The sequence below is a fragment of the Cyclopterus lumpus genome, chromosome 16, assembly GCF_009769545.1.
Source record: "Cyclopterus lumpus isolate fCycLum1 chromosome 16, fCycLum1.pri, whole genome shotgun sequence".
NCBI lineage: Eukaryota > Metazoa > Chordata > Actinopteri > Perciformes > Cyclopteridae > Cyclopterus > Cyclopterus lumpus.
Genome location: NC_046981.1, coordinates 12,125,275 through 12,145,638, shown reverse-complemented (window position 1 = coordinate 12,145,638; position 20,364 = coordinate 12,125,275). Strand labels below are relative to the sequence as shown.

Below are 20,364 nucleotides of genomic sequence, written 5' to 3'. Positions count from 1 at the left end.
TTACTCTGACCGCCGGCGCGCACGTGTGTGTGTGCGTGTGTGTGCGTGTGTCAAGGGAGAATGACTGTGGACAGCTGGCTGGGCCTCTATCTGATACACTCGGAACATCATCACTGGGTGGCGGGCAGTAGGAGAGATACATACGTCCCAGTCACAGCGTGGAGAGACCTGAGCACAGCGGAATAGGTTATACTATACCTGAGAACAGAGAGGACAGGCTGTACGCCGGGAATAACACACAAAAACACAGCAACAAGGAGGACGAAAGGAAGTGGAGCATGCAAAAGCTGCAGGACTCAGCTTGAACAAAACATATGCACAAAGAAAACGCAGATGCTCATTCAGCTGTAAGAAAACAACAACAACAACAGTTTGTCTCATTTAAAAACCATGGCCTGTTTATTGTATAGAACATTTTTGGCAGTCATTGGTGTTGACAGAAACAAAATATCTCCCGGCCCCCACAACCTTGCACCTCAGCAAAGCTTGGCAGCTAATATCCACCATGAAAACGTTTCCCCCTGCAGGAGTGCAACCCTTTTATACTACTCCAATGTTTGTGTTTGAATAATTACTCAAAACAAAAAAGGTTAAGAAGAGTGCGCAACTTCCAAACCAGAGAAAACGCTACCCCATGCTTTTGAGCCAGGCGTGACAACCTCACACGCAGCTTAAAAGCACACAGATGGTAACAATCAATACTGTTTCGACCATAGACTCGGTTTTCTCCACTACAACACTGTTGTAACAAAACACAAGTTTGTCTGATTGGGGCTTTTCTGGGAAACGTCAACACTCACACAGCCTCGAGGAATAGATTTATCTGTGTGCCAAAGAGATAAAATAGATTTAGAAAGCTCTATGGTCATAACATCTTCAAATAGATCATCTTCATATGGCACAGGCTCTTGAAAATATGCATATTGCTTATGAAAGACAAAATACATGTCTTATATTCATGTGCTACTCCCACCGACAGGGAGACAGACTATAAGAAGTCAGCGTTAGCAAAAAGGTCAGAGTTCACAATGTAGGTGAATGACCCCACAAGTAGCACCACACACCCCTGGGACCACACCAGCCTGATAGAGACATATCTAAAGTAACACAGTTGATATGAAGTGGCATTTACAGTGGGGGTGCCCTTTCTGAAATTTAAAGTTTAAACGCTGACTTTTCCTGATTGAACATCCACAAACAAAAAAGCTAAAAATCAAATGACAAACAAGTCACGGTCTTGTTTTGGAGCTGCCCTACAGGTTTTTCTTCCTCTTCATAGGGAAACAAATCAAAACCTGCTGCAGAGATTTACAGTTTCATCATCACTGTAGCCAACTATACCTAAAATAAAAGCTGTCTGCAATTGAACTGGAAATATGGGAATGAAAGAGACATTGAAATGCATTTGTCTCTGTGCTGCCCCCTGCCTGTCACTCTACAAAAAAACAAAAATGGTCACAATTTATAACAAACATTATATACAAATAAAGAGAAACCTTATAAAACAATTCCATATAAAATAAATCCACAAAAATAGATCTGTGTACAAAATACATCGTAAAAAGAGAGTGAAACCTCCAAGTAGCTGTGCAGTAAGAAAACAACAACATATGATTGGGTCGTTGACTAAAAAGGATTACCAACTAAACCTTCTAACTGGCATAGACGCAGACACACAGATGCATGAGTAAGTTGTATGCTAACACATTGCTCAATTCAGAGTACATGTAGATTAACATAAGCTTGCTCCTTCCCAAGATGTGTGTGTGTGTGTGTGTGTGTGCAGGTGTTTGTGGGGCTGTGCATGTCTGATGAGGCATTATTTACACAGAAAATATGAATGAACGAATCTTCTTTTTGGACGTGAAGTTGTAAAGGAGGAATGAGCGAGTGTGTTGCAGTAATTGGAGTGAAATTAACGGTTGTGTGGCTTATTTAGGGGCTTTAATGCAAGGAATGTTCTGTGTGTGTGCGTGTGTGTGTATACATTTGCATGCATCAATACTGGGGCTGGTACTTGGGGAAAAGGTAGAGGTCTTTGCACAATGAGCTGGTGAACTCCGACATCTCTTTGCAGCGATGGTGCGCGGTGCCAGGAGCGTAACCCTCCCGCTCCTTAATATGACCGTTGACCTGGAGACAGACAGGAGAAGAAAAAAAGAGGAGTACAGTGATGTCCTAAAGAGGTTTGCCAAACAAGAAAGCATATTTTACACAGTGCATGCAGTACACATGTGGATATAAGACACTTGTGTTTACCTGCACCATGATGTCTGCAAGGTGTTTGTCTCTGGCATGGAGGCGCAGTGTTGTGTTAAGTTCCTGGATAAACCAGGATCCTCTCTTGGTGTTCCGCATGGCTGCTGTGCCTTAAAGAGGAAAGATCAAACTACAAAGGCTTAATAATAATAATAATAATAATAATAATAATAATAATAATAATAGTACACACATAATTGAGATGAGATGCTATGGTGGTGGTGTTTGGTATGTACATAACTAGAAATAGAAACTATAAGTCATAAAACAACGTTCACATCTGAAACGGTGACACCTGTTGAGGCTCACTCAGGCCGAAATGGATGAAGACAGAACTTCAGGGATACTTTACCAACCGATGCAATATTAAAACATACACTGCTGTCCTTAAAGAGCACTCAATTTAACAGTCAGTCTGAGGGTGTACAGATACTTTAAAAAGTATCGATGCAGTAGAGCCAGAGATATTTACCTTTCTACTTCATACTTTGTCATTTCAAAAGCCCCATGCGATGCTGACTCAGGTGACATCGTTTGAGGCCATTTATTAGACTCTCTCCAGAGCCATACAAGGCTTTATTGAACTTTTTTCTTCACATATGCAGTAGTACTTCCCAAGACTTGTAAACAGAAAAAGGCATATTAAGCCACAGCTGGGTTCAGATGCAAGACAAAATCAGCAGAGCAAATAACCATTAGCCCACAAACTGACTGTTCTTTTGCTGGTTAAAATGTTGCTTCAATAAATAACTCCCAAATTTCTCCCACGTAATGTTTTTTAGTTCTTTTAGACCCTTTAAACTTCAGATGATACACACAGATTTCATAATTAATCCACCCCAGAGTAGCAAAAGAGACAGACTTACAAATTCTCTGACCTTTGAGAGATGCAAAGCCACAGATCATGTCAGACCGCTGCGGCAGTTTGATCCTGGGCCGACCCACGTCCCCTCTTTGTCTGGAGTTTGCATCCCCTTGTCCTTCCCTCCCCGCATCCCGCTGTTCACAGCTTGGTGAGCAGGTCCTCGCTGGCCCATCGATCTGCTCCACTCCACAGTCCATCTCCTCTGGAAGACAACAAAGTTTCAATTTAGCTAACGGTTTTCATTTTACATTTTTGTTTGAGACGTTTTTTTCCCCTTTCGTCTCACACTTACAATATTATTGACAAAGTTAAATTGACGTTTCATCGATCTTCACTCGTACTCAACCCTCATTTGATTTCTCTGAACTCATCGGCCTTAGTGTCTCACACTCATCTTAATTGGTCTTGACTACTGCCCTCGCTGAAACACACAGTATTACTTCTGAGCAAAGCCAAGACGAAGCTGTTTTGTGATCAATGTCAAGGTCACCATTGCATTTAAGGGACCATTTCGTGTACAGGATTTTTTGAATTATTTCTGAAAGAAAATCTAACATTAGTATTGTGCATGACCCTTGGTTAAACAATGATGTGTTCTTTTGTTGCTTTTTAGAGATAACGTTGCTGCTCACGAGAAAGTCGCCAACACTGAGTGTGTGGCTGTGACAATCATGCAGCAGATACATGAACAACTAACTGGCTATATTTGGGACAGATCTCTCGGTCACTGGTAATGATTGATTGGTGCACCACTACTGGAAAAACAACCATTACAATAGGTTTTCACTTGAGCTTTTTGCAGAGGCAGTGGCCATCCACATATAATGGGCGTTGGGCAGCACACCTGCGGTGAGCTCTGTGGTGGAGCGAGGGCGTGCGAGACAGTAATTAGGATTTGACTCCTAAGAGGTCTGAGGATTTGTCAGGAGCGTACAATCAAACCAAAACCTCCATCAGACTAATTAGCTGGGATCCTGATTAAGTCACCGATTAATGAACTATTATTGCACGAATGTTGATTACAACAGAACATTGAAATATGACATAATATGACACAATCAACAACATCTGGAGCTGAGTGATGAATAGCTACGTCTGTCACCCAGGGCGCCTATCCCAGTGGCCAAGGTGATAAAAAAACATCTGGGCATGTGAATGATGTCATTAATGAACGCTTGTGACTTACATTAACTGTTAAGATTTGCATTCATGGCTATTATCATTAGCCTACAGGTTTAGATATACATTGATACATGTATTTTTTCATTTACTTTATTTGTCAATAATTGATAATGATAGACGGGTGTACAGAATCAGATCCAGAGCCTTACCTCCTCTGCAGGCCTGGATAAAAAACATCTTTGGCTTGTTCTGTAGCAGGGGGCAGTGTGCATTGTCAAAGGACTCAAACACCCAGTCCAGCTGAAATTGAATAAGTGACAAAGTTACATGTCTGGAAACGGGTTGCATCTTTACCCTAAAATGACATCATCATTCAGGAAAATACCAAACAAAAAACACCTGCAGGAGCTGTCCATCTGTACCATAAATAGCTCCTTCCACTCCATGGGAGAGCAAACACACCACAGAGCTGTCCATTGTTCGGTGATCTGGTCGTCGACAAAAGTTCTCAATACACGCCCTCATGCCCTAAGCAAATAAAGAATCAGCTTAATTGTGGTTGACACATATTGTTGCTTTTTTAAAATACTGAACATGTATGCAAGACAGTCATGTAGTTACATAGATCAGTCTGGGATTGAATGTAGTGCTAGGCGATAGGACTACGCATACTACAAAACAATATATATTTCTATATCATTTCTATTGCATGGCGAAAATATCAGTGGACTGACTAAAGTGCTAAGTGTGTTTGCTTTGTGATAACATTACCACACTTAAAATGGAAACTGAGTTCAACAAACCAGGCAAACACTTTCTAGAAATCATTCAAGGTCAAAAGGTCCTTTTCCAGCTTTTTAAACAAAACAAGATGAATGGTTTGTGTTTCAAATGACATCCTGTAAATACATATTGAGCCTGCGCCGGTGTTTGCGTTACCTGAGCTGTGAGGTCTCTGTGGACTGTAACCAAGTAGTCCAACTCAGTGAAGACTTTCCTGAGGACTTCGTCATCCACTTCACCTCCCTTCCTAGGGTCAAGGTCAGGCGCAGCACAAAGATCAAAAGTCACGTTACTAATCACCAGAGCCAAGCCACGAGGGGATGAATTCATTCTGTAAGACTGGTGTGCGAGAGAGAAAAACAAAAAAGCACGGTTAAGAAATGTCTCTATAAAAGGGCTTTAACCTTACTTGTTCGCATTACATTATTCTATGATTGCTTTTACAAATTAATACAACTTACAATCACTACATTGTATTCAGCTCTGCATTGAGGGCTCTATACAGACTTGTATGCAGATAGGTGGTGTGACACTAAAGACAAGTATTTCTCAAAAGGTCACAGGCAAAACATAACTGAGGTTACTGCAAACCTGTTGAGCTGACCTGGAGAAGAGAAGCATTTTACCTGCTGGCAGTGTGAGAGATAAAAGTCGGAAGTGCAAGGGAGCACAGGGGTGTTGATGGGACTGTCTGTATCCAGACTGAACTCCATGGACTCTGCTGCACACAGAAACACAGAAACAAGTGAGCACAAACTCTGCTTGTTACAAGTTAAATTGCTGATCCAATTATGTTGTGCGCTCTCTCCAGCAGTTATGTGATAACAAGCTTTGTGCACAAATGCTATGAATGAGTCACTCAGGGTGTGGCGCCTGTAGGTACAGACAGTAGCACAGCGCGAGAGCAACCGAGCTCCTATACTTTTAAACGTCTATATAATGGACATATTTTCTTCAGACACCACCCCATGTATCCACGGAAACAGAAACATATTGAAAGTGACAACATCGTACACAGAGAAACATATTTTAACCTGAATACAGGCCACACTGCAAGACCACTCACCACGTGTCCTTGCTCTCTTGGCATCAATTACTTCTTGGGTGGGAAGTGGGAGAGAAGAGTCCACAAACCTCTGAAATTAAAAAGCATGAACATATTCTTAATGACAAAACATCAGCTGCTTAACACAAAGAAAAGAAGACAGAAAATGATGGCTTTTGTTTTTTGCTGGGGAAGCAGTGTTTGCTTGTTGTTGGGAAACAAACAACTGCACTTCTTACTTAACTATCAGGCAACCTCCTGCCTGCTGTCTGACTACCTCAGCAGACCATCTGGTTGTCCAACATAAGTTGGATATGGTTTGTGAGTCTCACATCTGTCTGCATATCTCTTCCTCTTTTCTTCATCCCCTGTCTCTCTGTCTTCACGTCTTCCTCCCTGACTGAGCCCAATCGTCTGAATGGTGACTCTGAGTGCAGACAGCTATCCGAGGTTTGGACTGGGCATGATGAAGTGCTGCTCACCTCACTCTCATCTTCTCTGTCTATTGAAGATGTCTGAGGAAGACTGTGTAACTGGAGCATACGGTTATTCTTCAAACTGTAACCATGTATACTTGCGCTAACAATTATGAAACCTTAAAAAGACCTATTCAACAATACAAATTTCACCAGACATTAGCGTTTGTTCTGTCTGAGTCTTATGAAAATGTAATCTTGGTTGAGGGATTATAAACGCCCTGCTCACCTTTCTCTTCTTTTCAGTTGTCTGCATGACTGGCTCTTCCTCGGGCTGAATAGAGCACAAAACAGACTAAGTCTGGGAGGAATCTGTTGTGTATACGGTAGCTTTGTGTTGTGTGTGATGTTTGATGAAGTGCTAACTCACCTCTGCCGGTGTCTCTTTGCCATCTTTTTTTTTTTCTGGTGATTGTGTGAGCAGTTCGTTCAGGTGCTGCTGCTCAGTTTCTTGCAGAGCTGAACAGAAGCTGCTAAAGGCTCTGGGCCCCCGCTTTGGTAAGAGCAGTAGTAAGCGCCAGCTTCGTTTCTGGGATGTTTGCTCAGCCTGAAGTAAAGGAGATCAGAGGAGAACTAAACGTCACTAACAAAGATTAAATCTAATAGAACATTTTTGACGCCCCCAATATCATGACATTTTGTTTTCCAATCTTTGCCCGCAATTTACATTTGAGTGTCACTAAATTATGTCATAACAATTAGCATGCATTCAACCAGAAACTGTTCATTTAAAGGGCTTATCTGGTAACCAGTAATGTCAGCCAGGGTAAATCACATGCATTTCCAAGTGTTTCAAAACTGAAGGCTTTGTGTTTGGCAATCATTTTTAATGTTGGCCTTTTTGTAACTTTACACATATGAACCAAAATTCAGGTTGTGGATCCCAACTGATTGGCTAGTGACCCTTTCAAATTAAACACTATCTGATTGTGACCTCATCAATTAATCAATTAAGTTATTTGTGTGGACATGAATGTGAACCATTTAGGAGAAAGAGTGATTTGGGATCATTACAAATATGGTGGAAGTGACAGCATATGGTGTTTTACTAAATAAAAACAACAAAAGAAACAATCTCCAACATCATCTTTTGACCACACAGGTTTATCATGGGACCCATTACGGGTTCCGACTCCCAGGTTTGGAAACTCATGTTTCACCCATGGGCCCACACTTGACCCAAACCTTTACCTTTTTCAATCTATTGACAGCAATTTAATAAGTAGGTGTCTTCAAGGTGTAGGTAGCTAACACAAGTTACAGTTGAACATCTGTTGACATGTTGTGCTTGTGATCAGGATTCTAATTGAGACCATGTTCATTCATCAGTGTTCACATACCATGATATTCTCTGCCATGCTTTCGGTTAGGATGTTGTCTGCCTGTAAGGACTGAATGAGCAGCTCATCCACCACCAGCTGTTTGCACAGAATTGCAGAGCGTCTCCGAAGAGCGCATCTGTCTCGCTCCAGCATGCCACACTCCAACATCGTGCTCCACCAGACTGGTCACATGACAGATACAGAGACACATGAACCTCCATAACAATGAGACGGAAGTTTAACGAAGTGACAGGCAACGGCAACAACCCCAGCGCCTCACTAATGCACACAGCGTTACTGTGTGATATGTCCAATGTATTGCTTCAGATAGCAACGAGACGGTATGGCTGCACGCTTCACTGTTGCTAGGCAATCTTAATCGGACTTGTCGCTAAATTACTATACATTATAACCTAGCCTTCACTCATCGTCACAAATAACTTATCAATTAACGTTGAACGTAATTATATAACAACACGCTTCTTACAGCCACCGCCAGTGTTATGTGTATAACGTCACACGTGAACAGCTCACTGAGGAGTTTGCGAAGACAATAACTTCATGTAGCTAGAGTTCTATAATATTATCTATATTAACAAGACGTCACAATACAAGAGTTAGGTTAAGTTATTATCACAGTTAACGATAAACCTAGATGGCTAATACACAAAGCTAAGCTAGCTAACTGAGCGAGCGCACCTCGGATTTTACCTCTTTTTCTCGCATTAAAATGGCGAAATGCAATTCCGTCCAAAAATAATTCTCACCGTTCTTCTGTTTCTGTAACTGAATAACAAACGTCCGGAAAACGTGTTGGTGTTTCACACTATTTCAGACAAGTTAACAACATCCCGTCCTCCTTCGACCAACCGACTTCCGCGGGGTCTCAGGGCAGCAAGCAGAGCAACTACAAAATTCGTTGTATTTGATTCTGACCAATGAGAGTATGATACATTTTGAGTGGCGTGTCTAGTCTCCAATCACCTGGATTCACACAGAGGGAGGAGTGTCAACAGTTCCAAACGCTCGATCGTCACGTGATTTACGTGGACATCAGATAGTTATAGACAGAGGTATAAAGAGAGGGTCGCGTCAACCGGAGTTCAAAATTGTGGATTGTCACGTGATTCATGTAGAGTTCAGATAGCTCCCGAAAGTACTTGAAAAGGAAATTTGCATGCGTAGATATTGGTAGAAATCGGTATAACCAGAGGGACAGATTTGTGATTTTTCTTTATTAGAAGCCAAAGAAATGAACGATTTACAATATTCATATATATCAACGACATACGTATACATACATTTTTTGTTTTTTAAAAGTAAAATGTTCTTATATTTGAGGTTTAGTAAGTGTAACAGCTAGAGTTACCTGCCTTGTTGACAAAGTGAAAGTTCCCTTGATTGAAGGAAACACCATAACCCTCCATTCACCTCTATTTAACTTAAATTATATAATTTATGTCATATGGCAGTATTATACACATTTGGCATGTTATTGTTGTCTTATTTGAAACGTACCTTATGTTTTTAATCTCACTAAGGTTAACTCAGGCCTCCTTACCTGCAGCATTACTGAGGCGCCATCATGGTGATATACATTAACATTACCTACATAATAAAGTAAAAGAATACATGTGTAGTGTGAGTATTTATGTAATACAGTAGTATATTACTTTTTGTAGTATCATTCTCTAGTTAGTCTAGTTTGATTGATATTTCAAAATTGCCTCCTCACAATCTTACAAGGTCCTCCAACTTCCCTCTCCCATATCCATTAATAAAAAGGTGCTGATATAGACACCTAAAATAATTCAACCCTATGTTACATTTTGCTCAATGTCTAGAAGTCTCAAATGCCACAAAAATATCTCTCTTCATCATTATTGTGTACCGTTATCAAATCAGTTTAGCTGATAATATAAAATATCTTTCTTTAAACGTTTTACCTTTTAAAAGTGCATTACGAACGGTCCATTTCGCTGTGACTCGATGGCGCTGATAGTTGTCACTGCCAACTTCAGGAGAACTTTGACAGGCTCCATGATTGAAGAGCCTTTAGTTAAAACCGGTCAAATTCTCTAATATTTCATGAACATGTATAAATCTGAAACTCGCAGTCCAAAAGAAGAAGTTGGTGTTGCTGAACTTTTTTTTTTGTCTTTGTTGTCCCATTAATCATCTCACCGCCCTTCACATTTATCTGGTGACCCGCTGAACCATCTAACTGTAAGTGTACACTGCAATGTAAGGACATGCAATTTGTATCATGTGGGACACCATTTAAATGTCCACTCCTCTCCCTCTCTCTCTCTCTCTCCCTCTCCCTCTCTCTCTCTCTCCCTCTCCCTCTCTCTCTCCCTCTCTCTCCCTCTCTCTCCCTCTCCCTCTCCCTCTCTCTCCCTCTCCCTCTCCCTCTCCCTCTCCCTCTCTCTCTCCCTCTCCCTCTCCCTCTCCCTCTCTCTCTCCCTCTCCCTCTCCCTCTCCCTCTCTCTCTCTCTCTCTCTCTCTCTCTCTCTCTCTCTCTCTCTCTCTCTCTCTCTCTCCCCCTCCCCTGCTGTGTACCTCCTCACATTCACTGTGTGTGTTGTCAATAATTGATGCTCCTTACTGACTCAAAGGGTAACAGGTCCGGGAGAAAATGTCTCCCCCATTGATTTATTTATTTACAAGTCTATCTTTAAGTGCAGTCAGGCCGAGAAACCACCATGCGAGTTTGTTAAAGCAGGAGGATCGATGGCATGAAGCCGCCAGACAGTGTCCGCTCTATGGTTCATGGCATCTACTTCACCTGTGTGACCATGAGCGGGTTAATGCTTCTGGCTGACAGCAGGACAGAGGGAGGAAAGGGAAGCTTAAATGAGTGAGAGGCAGGGGGCAGAGAGAGGGAGGAGTGACAGAATGATAGAGGGAATTAATCCAACCTTTCCCAGACCTGATTTGACTCGGTCGCAAACTGGCATGTAAAAACATTCACAGTGAAACCAACGCCATGGAGAGAGAAGAGAGGAATGACATGTCTTTCCAAAGAAAGAGAAGTTTCACTTTCGGGGCATATGGAGGAGGGTGAGTGGTCTCAAATTACGACTGATATGTTCAAGTCAATTGAGTAGCTACATGTACTGAATGATTAATTACATCATTGTTTAGATAGAGTTGATCTTGTCTATGTAAGATGATCCGCTTTCTTCTCCGAGTAGTTCTCACTTCCTTGTTTACAGTGTGGACAGATTCACATGTGGGGACGAGACGAGGTGAGGTTTTGTTTTGGCATCAAACATCAGCAGTTGTTTCGAGCTCAAGCTTTATTGTATAAATTAAGAACTGAATGAGTAGTGATGATGCGCTGTTAATTAACCTGTTGCTGCAGACCTGAATCTGCAGAGGACAACATACTGGACATCCTGGACTCTCCTCCTAGTGACAGACAGCCTTTCCTCTCTGCGAGCAGCAACCAGAGGGTGATAGAATTATCATTTCCAACGTGCATCTTCCCGTCTGTTTCTAATCAAATATAATCTATTTAAATATCCGGCATTTCTGAGAAGTTTCCATTCGCATCTGAATCATTTGTCATGTTGCTCTTCCTCCCCCACGTTCCTCCTTCCCTTTCTCTCTGTCTGCATTTGTGTCTGACATCTGTTGCCTGTTGTTCGCATCAGGACACAGAGCTGTTTGAAATCATTGAAAAGCTGCAGGTGAGTTACAGCACGATTGATCTTGTGTAGTGCTTGTGTTCAGATAACTTTATTATCATCTTATCAATACTCCCCTTGTCCATCAGGGCAGCAGGATCGATGAGCAGCGGTGTGCATTCCCTCTTCCTCTGAAGGTTAGTCTGATAATTAAAGACACAGTCGACTCAGTATACAGGTTTGATCCCATTAGGGTGGGCTGCCACCGACCTTTCTGTGAACGCCATGACATTTGTTTCCCCAAACAACAGAAACGACAGACCCTCATCATCATCAGGTGCTCCTTTGTGTCTATTTTAGTCTCAGCTTCTGACGATAGGTGGAGACCTGCCGCTCATCCTCTCTCCGAAGCTGGGGGGCTACTGGATAGACCCCCCTCTGGAGAGGCTTGCAGATGCGAGTCCCACCTCATCCCAGCACGGCCTCGAGCCAGAGAGCTATGACATCATGGAGAGAGACGGGGAGGCCAAAATCTACCACGAGATCTTCAGCTCGCGAGTAAGCAGACTTCGTCTCGAGGAATGTATGATCTTTCCTGGACTGGTGTTTTGTTATCTTTTGTTCCCTTTAGTACCATCACTCATTCACAGCAGTGGATCCATCGCTGGGGCCTCTGGTTCTTTCCGTGCGTTTGGAGGAAGAGGAGAGCAAGCTGCGGGTGATACTAAGGTTGAGATCTCAAAGCCCTTTTAGTCAACTATGAGGCAATGTTTGAATAATCCAAGCTGCATTTCCCAGAGCATCATTCTTTTCCTTCAGGTTTACCTCCATTTAAAACTGTGTGTTGCAGCCATTTTGATTGAAATATCTCTGTATGTAGCAACTGTTCATCCAAACGATCATGCAGAGATCCTTTTTCTCTTGTCTCCCAGGATGAAGGAGTGCTCTCTGCACGCAGTTTTCTCTGTCTCTCTTTTCCCCAACATCCCATCTGCTGTTGAATTAGCAAAGGTATCAAACTACTTATCCTAGAAGGAGGAAATATGTATACCCAGTAAGCCCAAGTGCAGCAATATTATCAGCAGAAACACCTAAACTATTATGAGTAAAGGTTGTCATAGTTCCTTTCAGTGTTTTTTTCTTATATGTTTTGCGACGGGACATATTTTTTATTTTAATTGTATTTTAATTGTATTGTAATTGTTGTAGCTGGTCGAGTTGGAGCTCATTCTCACTACTTTATACATTTGGTTGTTTATGACAATTTGTCGTATTTTATAGTGTGAAAAGATCATCTGCAATGTCACCAATAACTAGAGCAGTCGAATAACTAAAACAGATATACTCAAGCAAAGTCCCTCATAATGTACTTCAGTACAGTGCTTGATAAATGAAGTTACTAAGTCTATAACATGACTCCTCTTCTCTCTAGATGCTCTGTGAGAGAGTGACTGTCTCAAAGTTTGAAGTCGTCAGCTACCTCAAGGTAATGCTCCAAAATCACCAATAACTATAAAATATATGTCCGCTTGTGTTAAATCCTCTCAAAGCTATTCTCCCTCTCTCATTCATCCCTCAGGCCCCAGAACTCATAACTACATTTGATGAACACAGAGTGTCTCCTAATTTCAAGTTTGGCATTTTGTACCAAAAGAACGGGCAGGTAAGAAATTGTGCATTCATAGAAATGATTGTAAGTATGGCACCATATCATAACCACGCCCACTCAGACAACATCCATCTCTCTCCAGTTCACCGAGGAAGACATACTTAGTAACACTGAGGAAAGTGAAGAGTTTAAGGAGCTCCTTTCTATTTTGGGAGAGACGGTTGGACTGCGAGGCTTCAGCGGGTAAAGTGCCCCCATGTTGACGTCGTTTAGCTGCACCGACAACGTGCGACATCACATGATTTCTTTCTCCTCGCTCTCTTTTCTCAGGTTCAGAGGAGGACTGGATGTGTGTCATGGTCAGACAGGAAGTGAAGCCGTCTTCACTTCCTTTCATGGCAGAGAAATCATGTTCCATGTCGCAACTAAACTGCCTTTCACCGAGGGTGACGCGCAACAGGTCAGTGCCTGCATCGCCCCGAGGGTTCACAGGACAGCTTCTCACTGGACTTCTGGGACGAGTTGGAAAACAGACGCTGACACACTTTTCTGTTTCTTTCTTCAGTTACAGAGGAAAAGACACATTGGCAATGACATTGTAGCTTTGGTCTACCAGGAGGGCCCAACCCCGTTTCTATCTGATGTTATCAAGTCCCACTTTCTGCACTGTTTCCTGGTGGTCCGGAGGACTCAGGGTCCAGAGGAGACAGGTAGAGCTGCGTACCAGGTGAGCGAAAAATAGTTGAATCTATCATCCCTATCAATACAAGTTTAGTGGCACCTTGTTCAACAGATTTATACTTTAGTTAAAAAAACATATTGTACTTTTTAGAGCCGGATCAATACTGTATTTATTTATGTTTTTGATACCAATATAGCTATTTGAGGGTTTACAATAATCCAACATGTCTGCTGATATTAGTTTGTTTAACATAAACTTGGTGGGCCATTTTACAGTAAAACAAAAAATCACTTTTCGATGCTCTTTGTTGGATGAACTATGGTGAGTCAGTTTTAAGACAACCTCAGCACTTCTGTGCGGCAATATTTTGTTACTTTAATCAGTAGAATACACACTTATATTAATATTATCGGTCTAATATTCGTTTCTCCTCTTCAAAGGTGTCCGTCACAGCCAGAGAGGATGTTCCCCCCTTTGGTCCGGTACTTCCAGATCCTCCCATCTTCACAGATGTAAGAGACCATGCAAAAGAACAACAATCTGTTTTTATTTCTCTAAATACTTGAAGAAATGTATATGTTGCAGCAACAGCCACACTTTTACATTTCTGCATCATTTTCTTGTCTGTCCGGCTACCAGTGACTAGTGCACACTTCACACATAGACATCAACACGTTATTTCAAATATGTATTACTATTTGGGTGGGTTATTTTCTATCATTTTCACCACAATGGTTTACCACAAATTATTTAAATTCTTCCGGCTGATACTAGCTTCTACATATCTGTTGTACATTGAATTGTGGGAAAATAGTGAATTAATAGAATATTAAGTAGGTATGCTGTCTGCTTTGATTATACTTTAGTGTGTCACTTTTCTAGTGTCTTTACACTATATACTCACAACCTGGCTATTGTCAATATGGCCTGGTCTGGCCTCCCTTATATTTTATCCTTATCTTTATCCAGCACATTTTGGTCCCCAGTACACTTTTTTTGTATTGCTCCACCTGTCCTTGCCTGAGTCCACAGTTCAAATGAATTATTGAGGAGTCTTAGTTTCCTCTGTCCTGTCTTTCAGTCTTCCCTGCTGAGAGAATTCCTTCTGACCAAACTCATCAATGCAGAGATTTCCTGCTATAAGGCTCAACGATTCAGCAGACTAGAGGTAGAGGTAGAGGCAGACTATTTGGATTTATGCTCGTCATTTGTTAATATCCAAGCTCTGATTTCTCTCTGTGCCTCCTCCCTCACGAAGCTGCGCACTCGTTCGTTGCTTCTTGAGAGCCTGCAGGCTGAACTCTCCACCCGTTCCCAGTGCATGATGGGGGATCCATCACTGTCTGCTCTCCCATCTTCTGAGGGTGCACGGGGGGCATCTGAGGGGACTGGAGGATTCATTGAAAACTTTAAGGTAAATACCTAAAGTTTCAGAAGTAATCTCCCATACTTGACTTTATTATTTCAACTTTACCATTCCCCCTCTAAATCTCTGTCATTAGAGAGCCATTAGAGTGCGGAGTCACTCATTCGAGACTCTTGGGGTACCCAGGAAGATGGGCGGCAGTGCATCACCGAAGCCGAAGGTAAAAATGAACACTGAGATTTAAGTGCTTGACTGGATAAATACTTATTGAAAAGTTTAAACTAATGTTCCTTCTAACTTCCTTTACAGACAGATAAAGACGGAGAGGGGTAAGGCTTCTGAAAATCAGATCTTTTATATGATTTTAACTAGAAATAAATATGATTGTTTTCTTTCTGTTTTTCAGTGACAGTTTGGGGTCGGCTGAACTCAAAGATCAAGCAAGCCCTCAAGAAGAGACATGAAAAATAAATATCAATTTGTAGATTTTAAATAGTAATATATATATATATAAACATTGCTAGCCGGTTACTACTTTATTATCTTGCACAATGGCTTGAATGTAAATAGAGTGTAAAAGTAAATAGTATTTCTGAGAATATAAATATTTTACTTTTTGTCATAGCAGTAATATACTACATTAATGAAAAGCTTAACATTGTACAGTATATCAGTGAAATGTTAAAGATATAAAACTACCAGAAAAAGACAATTGTGACTTTTCATTGTCAATAAAACTGTTTTACTTAAATGAATGAGGGAAGTAAAGTGAAATGTTGAAATGTATCATCAGCGATATATATACATTATGATATCATAACAATTATTATTACTAATGTGTAAATATTTTAAATCTAGTAAGCTGTAAACATAAATGTAATAAATAGTCTAAATACATAGATAAATAAGAAGCAAATAAAGAAGCAATACCTCAAAGTTGTACTTGATTCTTGGGAATACATCTTGAAAATGGATTGTCATTTAATAATATACTTTCTTTCTTTCCTTTTATTGTTAATGCAATAAGGTGACAAATTAGACAGACAATAACACAAAAAACAGTCAAACTTAAAAGTACTCAAAGGAACAGAGACGTGTTTCAATGCCCTCCTTTAACGCTCACGCGGTGCTAATGCTGCTCCAGTCCAGTGGGTGGCGGTAATGAGCCAATACGGCGTCTCGCTTGGAACAAAACAAGAAACAAGCCGAGTAGGACGGTAATCGATTAGCGGTTTCTCCAGAAGAGGGCAGCACTAAGTTCACGACGGCAGGTCGGTTGAACTTTGGCACACTGCTCCGTGCACCGACACCGCTCGCGAAGCTCAGGAGACCTCTGCACGACGGGAGATGACGTCCAAGAAAGTGGTCGAGTTGTTCTACGATGTGGTTTCTCCGTACTCCTGGATTGGCTTCGAGGTGCGTGTCTTTTTTGGATGTCAGCTTCAATAACGCAGACACAGACGTTGTCTTTTTTTTAAAATGAAGCTTTCACGCGGATCGTGTGTGTTTCTAGGTCATGTGCCGCTACAGACACGCGTGGAACATCGAGCTCAAGCTGCGCCCTTCTTTCCTGGGTGGCATCATGAAAGGTTCCGGTCAGTAAGCGAGCACCTTGACTCGAGCTCCGTCCTGAAGTACAGTTTGGAGCTACTGTGTGTCCATTTTCTGCTACTTGCCACCTATATTACTCTATACAAAGTAATTAAAGTTAGCACCACCTTTACGATCTGCATCACTAAAGAAAAGTACACATTAATGCATCAATACTTATAATCCAATCAGTACCTTTTACTTTTGGACATGTTTTGATGCTGATAATTGTACTTCTACTTAAGTAACATTTTGAATACAAGACCTTTACTCCTATCTGCGTGGACACTGTCAGTACTGTTATATTTCATACTATATGTATCTTTCATGACAGGAAACAAGCCCCCTGGTGTGATTTCAAACAAATTCATGTACATGACCAAGGACCTGAGTCGCTTGTCAGAGTATTTTGATGTTCCCTTGCAGTCTCCATCTGACCCCTTTGAGGCCATGTTCCAAAAAGGTACCTACGAGCAGGATCTGATTCGATCAGTGCTGTGATATGTATTGATTAAACCGGGGCTGGATCAAGTTGATAATACTGCAAGGTGTTGTTCTGTTTTCTTCTCCGAGGCTCCTTGTCTGCGATGCGATTTGTGACAGCAGTACAAGCGAGGGAGAAGGATGGAGACAAGAAGGTGGAGCGGGTGTCCCGGGAGCTGTGGAGAAGGATCTGGATGGAGGACAAAGACATCACCGAACCGGCATCATTCTCTGAGGTACCAGCATATCCAGCCTGGTTACGTTTGAGAAGATTAAGAAATGCGTTTTAGAGTTGTCGCGTTTGTTACATTTTTTTGTTTGTGCAGGCAGCGATGAAAGCAGGACTGTCTGACAGCGAGATCAAAGAAGTGCTGGAGCTGTACAACTCAAAAGAGATCAAAGACAAGCTGAAAAGCTCCACGCAGAATGCACTTGATCACGGGGTCAGTTGTCCTTCAGTTGTCCTTGTCGATTCAGGCAAGAGAGACGAGACGTTACAATGTAAAGACCCAATTCTGTCCTATTGCGTCTTCACAGGCATTCGGCTTACCACTTGTGGTGTGTCACGTGAATGGAAAGCCAGAGGTGTTTTTTGGATCCGACAGATTTGAGCTCATGGCTCACTGCATTGGTGAGAAATCTGTCGTCCCGCGCCTCATTCACAAAGACAAACGCATACGAAGCCGTAGCTGTGCTGAGATTTTTGCCCAATCTCATTTTGTTCTCTGTTGCAGGGGAGAAGTGGCTCGGACCTCAGCCCAACCAATCAGCAGCCAAGCTGTGAGATACAAAGCAGGTTCTCATTGTAATGATGTTTTTTCTTTTTTTTTTATTTCAAATTCTTCAAATGTCATATTTTCTGTCCCCTTTGAAACCAGGCAGTGTTTTTTTCCAATAGGCCTTAATGACACATTGTAGTGTAAATAATGTAATGCCATTGTCCTGGTAATTATGTGCCAATTAAATAGAACATTGACATTGACATTGCTTCTAGATAATAATCGTGTTATCTTTTCTAATGAAATACAAAGGTGCATTATGAAAAGGATGCAATTGTGTATTTGTTGCATGATGTCACACATACCTTAATATTCTGTATCATGCTAGTATCGAGGCTCTAGGAGTGGTGAGTCTCATCATCAACGTTCATGGTCCCTACAGGATGAATCCTAGTGATGGTGGTCCCCTGGCGGTTGCTTCGGTGCCATCGTGAGGTTGACATTTGTAGTTGTGGTGAAACATGTCAGCAACTAGAGGACGGAGAGCCAAGACATTTAGTGTAGACATGCATGTTCCCCTCAGGATGAATTGTAATGAGTGGTAATCTTTAACTTTTGATCGAGCACCATCATCGGGTCATGATGATCCCATTAGCCTCAGATGTACAATGTGGTTGAATTCATATTGAATAAATAACACTTTGATCATGTATTCGTCTCTGGCTCAGTAGTTTCCTCACAGCAAGTGATGTTAAATCCATTAGGAGCCGAGAGAAGCCTTTCTGTACAGGTTCCCCCTCTCAGTCCAAATGCATGCAAGTGAGGTGGGTGAGAACCCTAAATTGCATTTAGGTTTTAATGTTAGTCCTTATGGTTGTTTGTTTATGGCAGTTAATGTTTGCCATGATGTCATGAGGAGCTGTGTGGGTGTAACCCCCGTCATACCCATTGAGAGCAGGGATACACTCCACCCTCTTGCTGACATAAACAATGTGGTTATGGATGGTCGGATAAAATCTTTGCGAGGAAATAAATATCAAAACATCAACTCCAATGTGTTTATGTATATCATTTTTCATAGAGCTTACATGTTTATTATTTCCAGTCAACTCCTGCCTAATATCAGATTGTACAGAAATGTGATCAATAATACATCACAATGGTCCATGTTGGTGAGGTGTACAGTTGCTGTCTTCTTACTAATCACTACAATAGAATAACACTAATATGCTGCTATTTAAAATTTACACCCTTGATTATATTGTTTTTTTCCCTTTCTTTCTCTTCGAGGTGTATATACATTGTATTTACTGATACAAGATACAAGAAGGTTCATAATCAATTATTGGTTCTTGATTTTATTAAATTGTGTCCCAAGAGAACTTCTATAATATAATAATTATTATAATAATTATGCAGAACTGGAAAATACCAAGTATATTTAATCAAGTACTGACTTGTACAAGTTTGAGGTAAATGCATTTTAATATTTTTAAAGTTTATTTGACAGCCACAGTAGTTTATTTTTACATTAGCATTTTGCATTAAAAAAAAGAGTACCTCTTTGCAACAAATCTGTGCATCATTATAAACAACCTAATAATGTAATATATGATGATATATAAGCCATTGTCTGCTGAATGCATTCTTCAGTAATATTTAATTCAAAGATTTTGCAGAACAAATGTTGTGTTGGTACTTTTGCTTGAGTAAAGTATTTGACTTCTTCCACCACTGCAATAGTGCATTGTCTTAATTGGCAGTGTGACCACCCTCTCTGCCACTGGCTCGGGTCCCTGCAGGTGGGCGTGGCCAAGGGTCATCAGAAGAGTGGAAACACCTGAGGTAATCAGCAGCACTGGCAACACCTGGGCCTTGTGTGCAAGTGCTGCATTTAAAAGGCCTTCTGGTCTCAGGAGCGCTCTCTCTCTCTCTCTCTCTCGCTGTCTTGAGACCCCATTTGGCTGGTTGTAGGAGAGTCTGCTTTGACCTGACACTATACCACATTGCGCACGCACGCACGCACGCACGCACGCACGCACGCACGCACGCACGCACGCACGCACGCACGCACGCACGCACGCACGCACGCACACACACACACACACACACACACACCCCCCCCCACCCCCACCCCCTTCCCGTGCATGAACTCACCTCCACTACTGACTCCACACGCTAACTGTTAATTCTAATTAAGTTCTGTTTTTGCTACCTAAGTTAAATAAAACCCTTCCTGTTAACTACTACTTGTGCGTATCCCCCTTTATTGCCGTGGCCGTGCGGCACGGTTCGTGACAGCAGTACACTATTTATATATATTTTTCATGATGCAGGATTATTTATCTACATGTGATGCCCATCCCTTGGAAAGTAAAGCAACGTGTCATTGTTGACTAAATACTACAGAG

General features: G+C 41.6%; 3 protein-coding genes across 10 annotated transcripts; 2 read left to right on the top strand and 1 right to left on the bottom strand.

Annotated features, from left to right (window-relative positions):
* Positions 1–375: 375 nt before the first annotated feature.
* casp2 (caspase 2, apoptosis-related cysteine peptidase) lies at positions 376–8,788 on the bottom strand. Of its 5 annotated transcripts, none has more exons than XM_034553833.1 (12): positions 8,584–8,786; positions 7,891–8,054; positions 6,921–7,097; positions 6,780–6,824; positions 6,096–6,165; positions 5,656–5,750; positions 5,186–5,368; positions 4,646–4,774; positions 4,456–4,546; positions 3,126–3,326; positions 2,260–2,369; positions 376–2,133 (listed from the first exon to the last, which is right to left on the bottom strand). In XM_034553833.1, exons 2-12 carry the CDS (start codon positions 8,038–8,040, stop codon positions 1,999–2,001), a joined length of 1,386 nt encoding a protein of 461 aa, XP_034409724.1. In that variant the 5' UTR covers positions 8,041–8,054; positions 8,584–8,786; the 3' UTR covers positions 376–1,998. The 5 variants fall into 5 exon arrangements, with proteins under 5 accessions (XP_034409724.1, XP_034409723.1, XP_034409725.1 ...); XM_034553832.1 differs by having other exon boundaries at positions 8,640–8,786; XM_034553834.1 differs by having other exon boundaries at positions 3,138–3,326; positions 8,640–8,786.
* A 1,846-nt stretch (positions 8,789–10,634) lies between these two features.
* On the top strand, positions 10,635–16,072 carry si:ch1073-90m23.1 (rap1 GTPase-activating protein 2). 3 transcript variants are annotated; one of them, XM_034553791.1, is made up of 19 exons: positions 10,635–10,935; positions 11,091–11,123; positions 11,240–11,330; positions 11,532–11,567; positions 11,654–11,701; positions 11,865–12,062; positions 12,136–12,233; positions 12,437–12,515; positions 12,937–12,990; positions 13,084–13,167; positions 13,256–13,356; positions 13,444–13,573; positions 13,679–13,840; positions 14,236–14,307; positions 14,877–14,969; positions 15,054–15,209; positions 15,298–15,381; positions 15,471–15,490; positions 15,568–16,072. In XM_034553791.1, the coding sequence occupies exons 1-19, from the start codon at positions 10,862–10,864 to the stop codon at positions 15,623–15,625; spliced, it is 1,671 nt and encodes a 556-aa protein (XP_034409682.1). In that variant the 5' UTR covers positions 10,635–10,861; the 3' UTR covers positions 15,626–16,072. The 3 variants fall into 3 exon arrangements, with proteins under 3 accessions (XP_034409682.1, XP_034409681.1, XP_034409683.1); XM_034553790.1 differs by having other exon boundaries at positions 11,070–11,123; positions 14,877–14,963; XM_034553792.1 differs by having other exon boundaries at positions 10,635–11,123; positions 11,659–11,701.
* A 318-nt stretch (positions 16,073–16,390) lies between these two features.
* Positions 16,391–18,663, top strand: LOC117745492 (glutathione S-transferase kappa 1-like). Of its 2 annotated transcripts, none has more exons than XM_034553873.1 (8): positions 16,391–16,577; positions 16,675–16,756; positions 17,086–17,214; positions 17,325–17,470; positions 17,561–17,677; positions 17,772–17,865; positions 17,969–18,030; positions 18,396–18,663. In XM_034553873.1, exons 1-7 carry the CDS (start codon positions 16,509–16,511, stop codon positions 18,016–18,018), a joined length of 687 nt encoding a protein of 228 aa, XP_034409764.1. In that variant the 5' UTR covers positions 16,391–16,508; the 3' UTR covers positions 18,019–18,030; positions 18,396–18,663. The 2 variants fall into 2 exon arrangements, with proteins under 2 accessions (XP_034409764.1, XP_034409763.1); XM_034553872.1 differs by having other exon boundaries at positions 17,969–18,039.
* Positions 18,664–20,364: the final 1,701 nt, after the last annotated feature.

Coding starts and splice junctions, on each gene's coding strand:
- casp2 (XM_034553833.1), bottom strand. CDS start 8,040: ATGTTGGAGTGTGGCATGCTGGAGCGAGACAGATGCGCTCTTCGGAGA. Junction 4,547..4,645: donor CAGATGGACAGCTCCTGCAG/GTGTTTTTTGTT, acceptor ATTCAATTTCAG/CTGGACTGGGTGTTTGAGTC. Junction 2,134..2,259: donor TTGCAGACATCATGGTGCAG/GTAAACACAAGT, acceptor GTCTGTCTCCAG/GTCAACGGTCATATTAAGGA.
- si:ch1073-90m23.1 (XM_034553790.1), top strand. CDS start 10,862: ATGGAGAGAGAAGAGAGGAATGACATGTCTTTCCAAAGAAAGAGAAGT. Junction 10,936..11,069: donor TTCGGGGCATATGGAGGAGG/GTGAGTGGTCTC, acceptor TTCTCCGAGTAG/TTCTCACTTCCTTGTTTACA. Junction 12,991..13,083: donor AAGTCGTCAGCTACCTCAAG/GTAATGCTCCAA, acceptor TTCATCCCTCAG/GCCCCAGAACTCATAACTAC.
- LOC117745492 (XM_034553873.1), top strand. CDS start 16,509: ATGACGTCCAAGAAAGTGGTCGAGTTGTTCTACGATGTGGTTTCTCCG. Junction 17,215..17,324: donor TGAGGCCATGTTCCAAAAAG/GTACCTACGAGC, acceptor TTCTTCTCCGAG/GCTCCTTGTCTGCGATGCGA. Junction 17,678..17,771: donor AGAATGCACTTGATCACGGG/GTCAGTTGTCCT, acceptor GCGTCTTCACAG/GCATTCGGCTTACCACTTGT.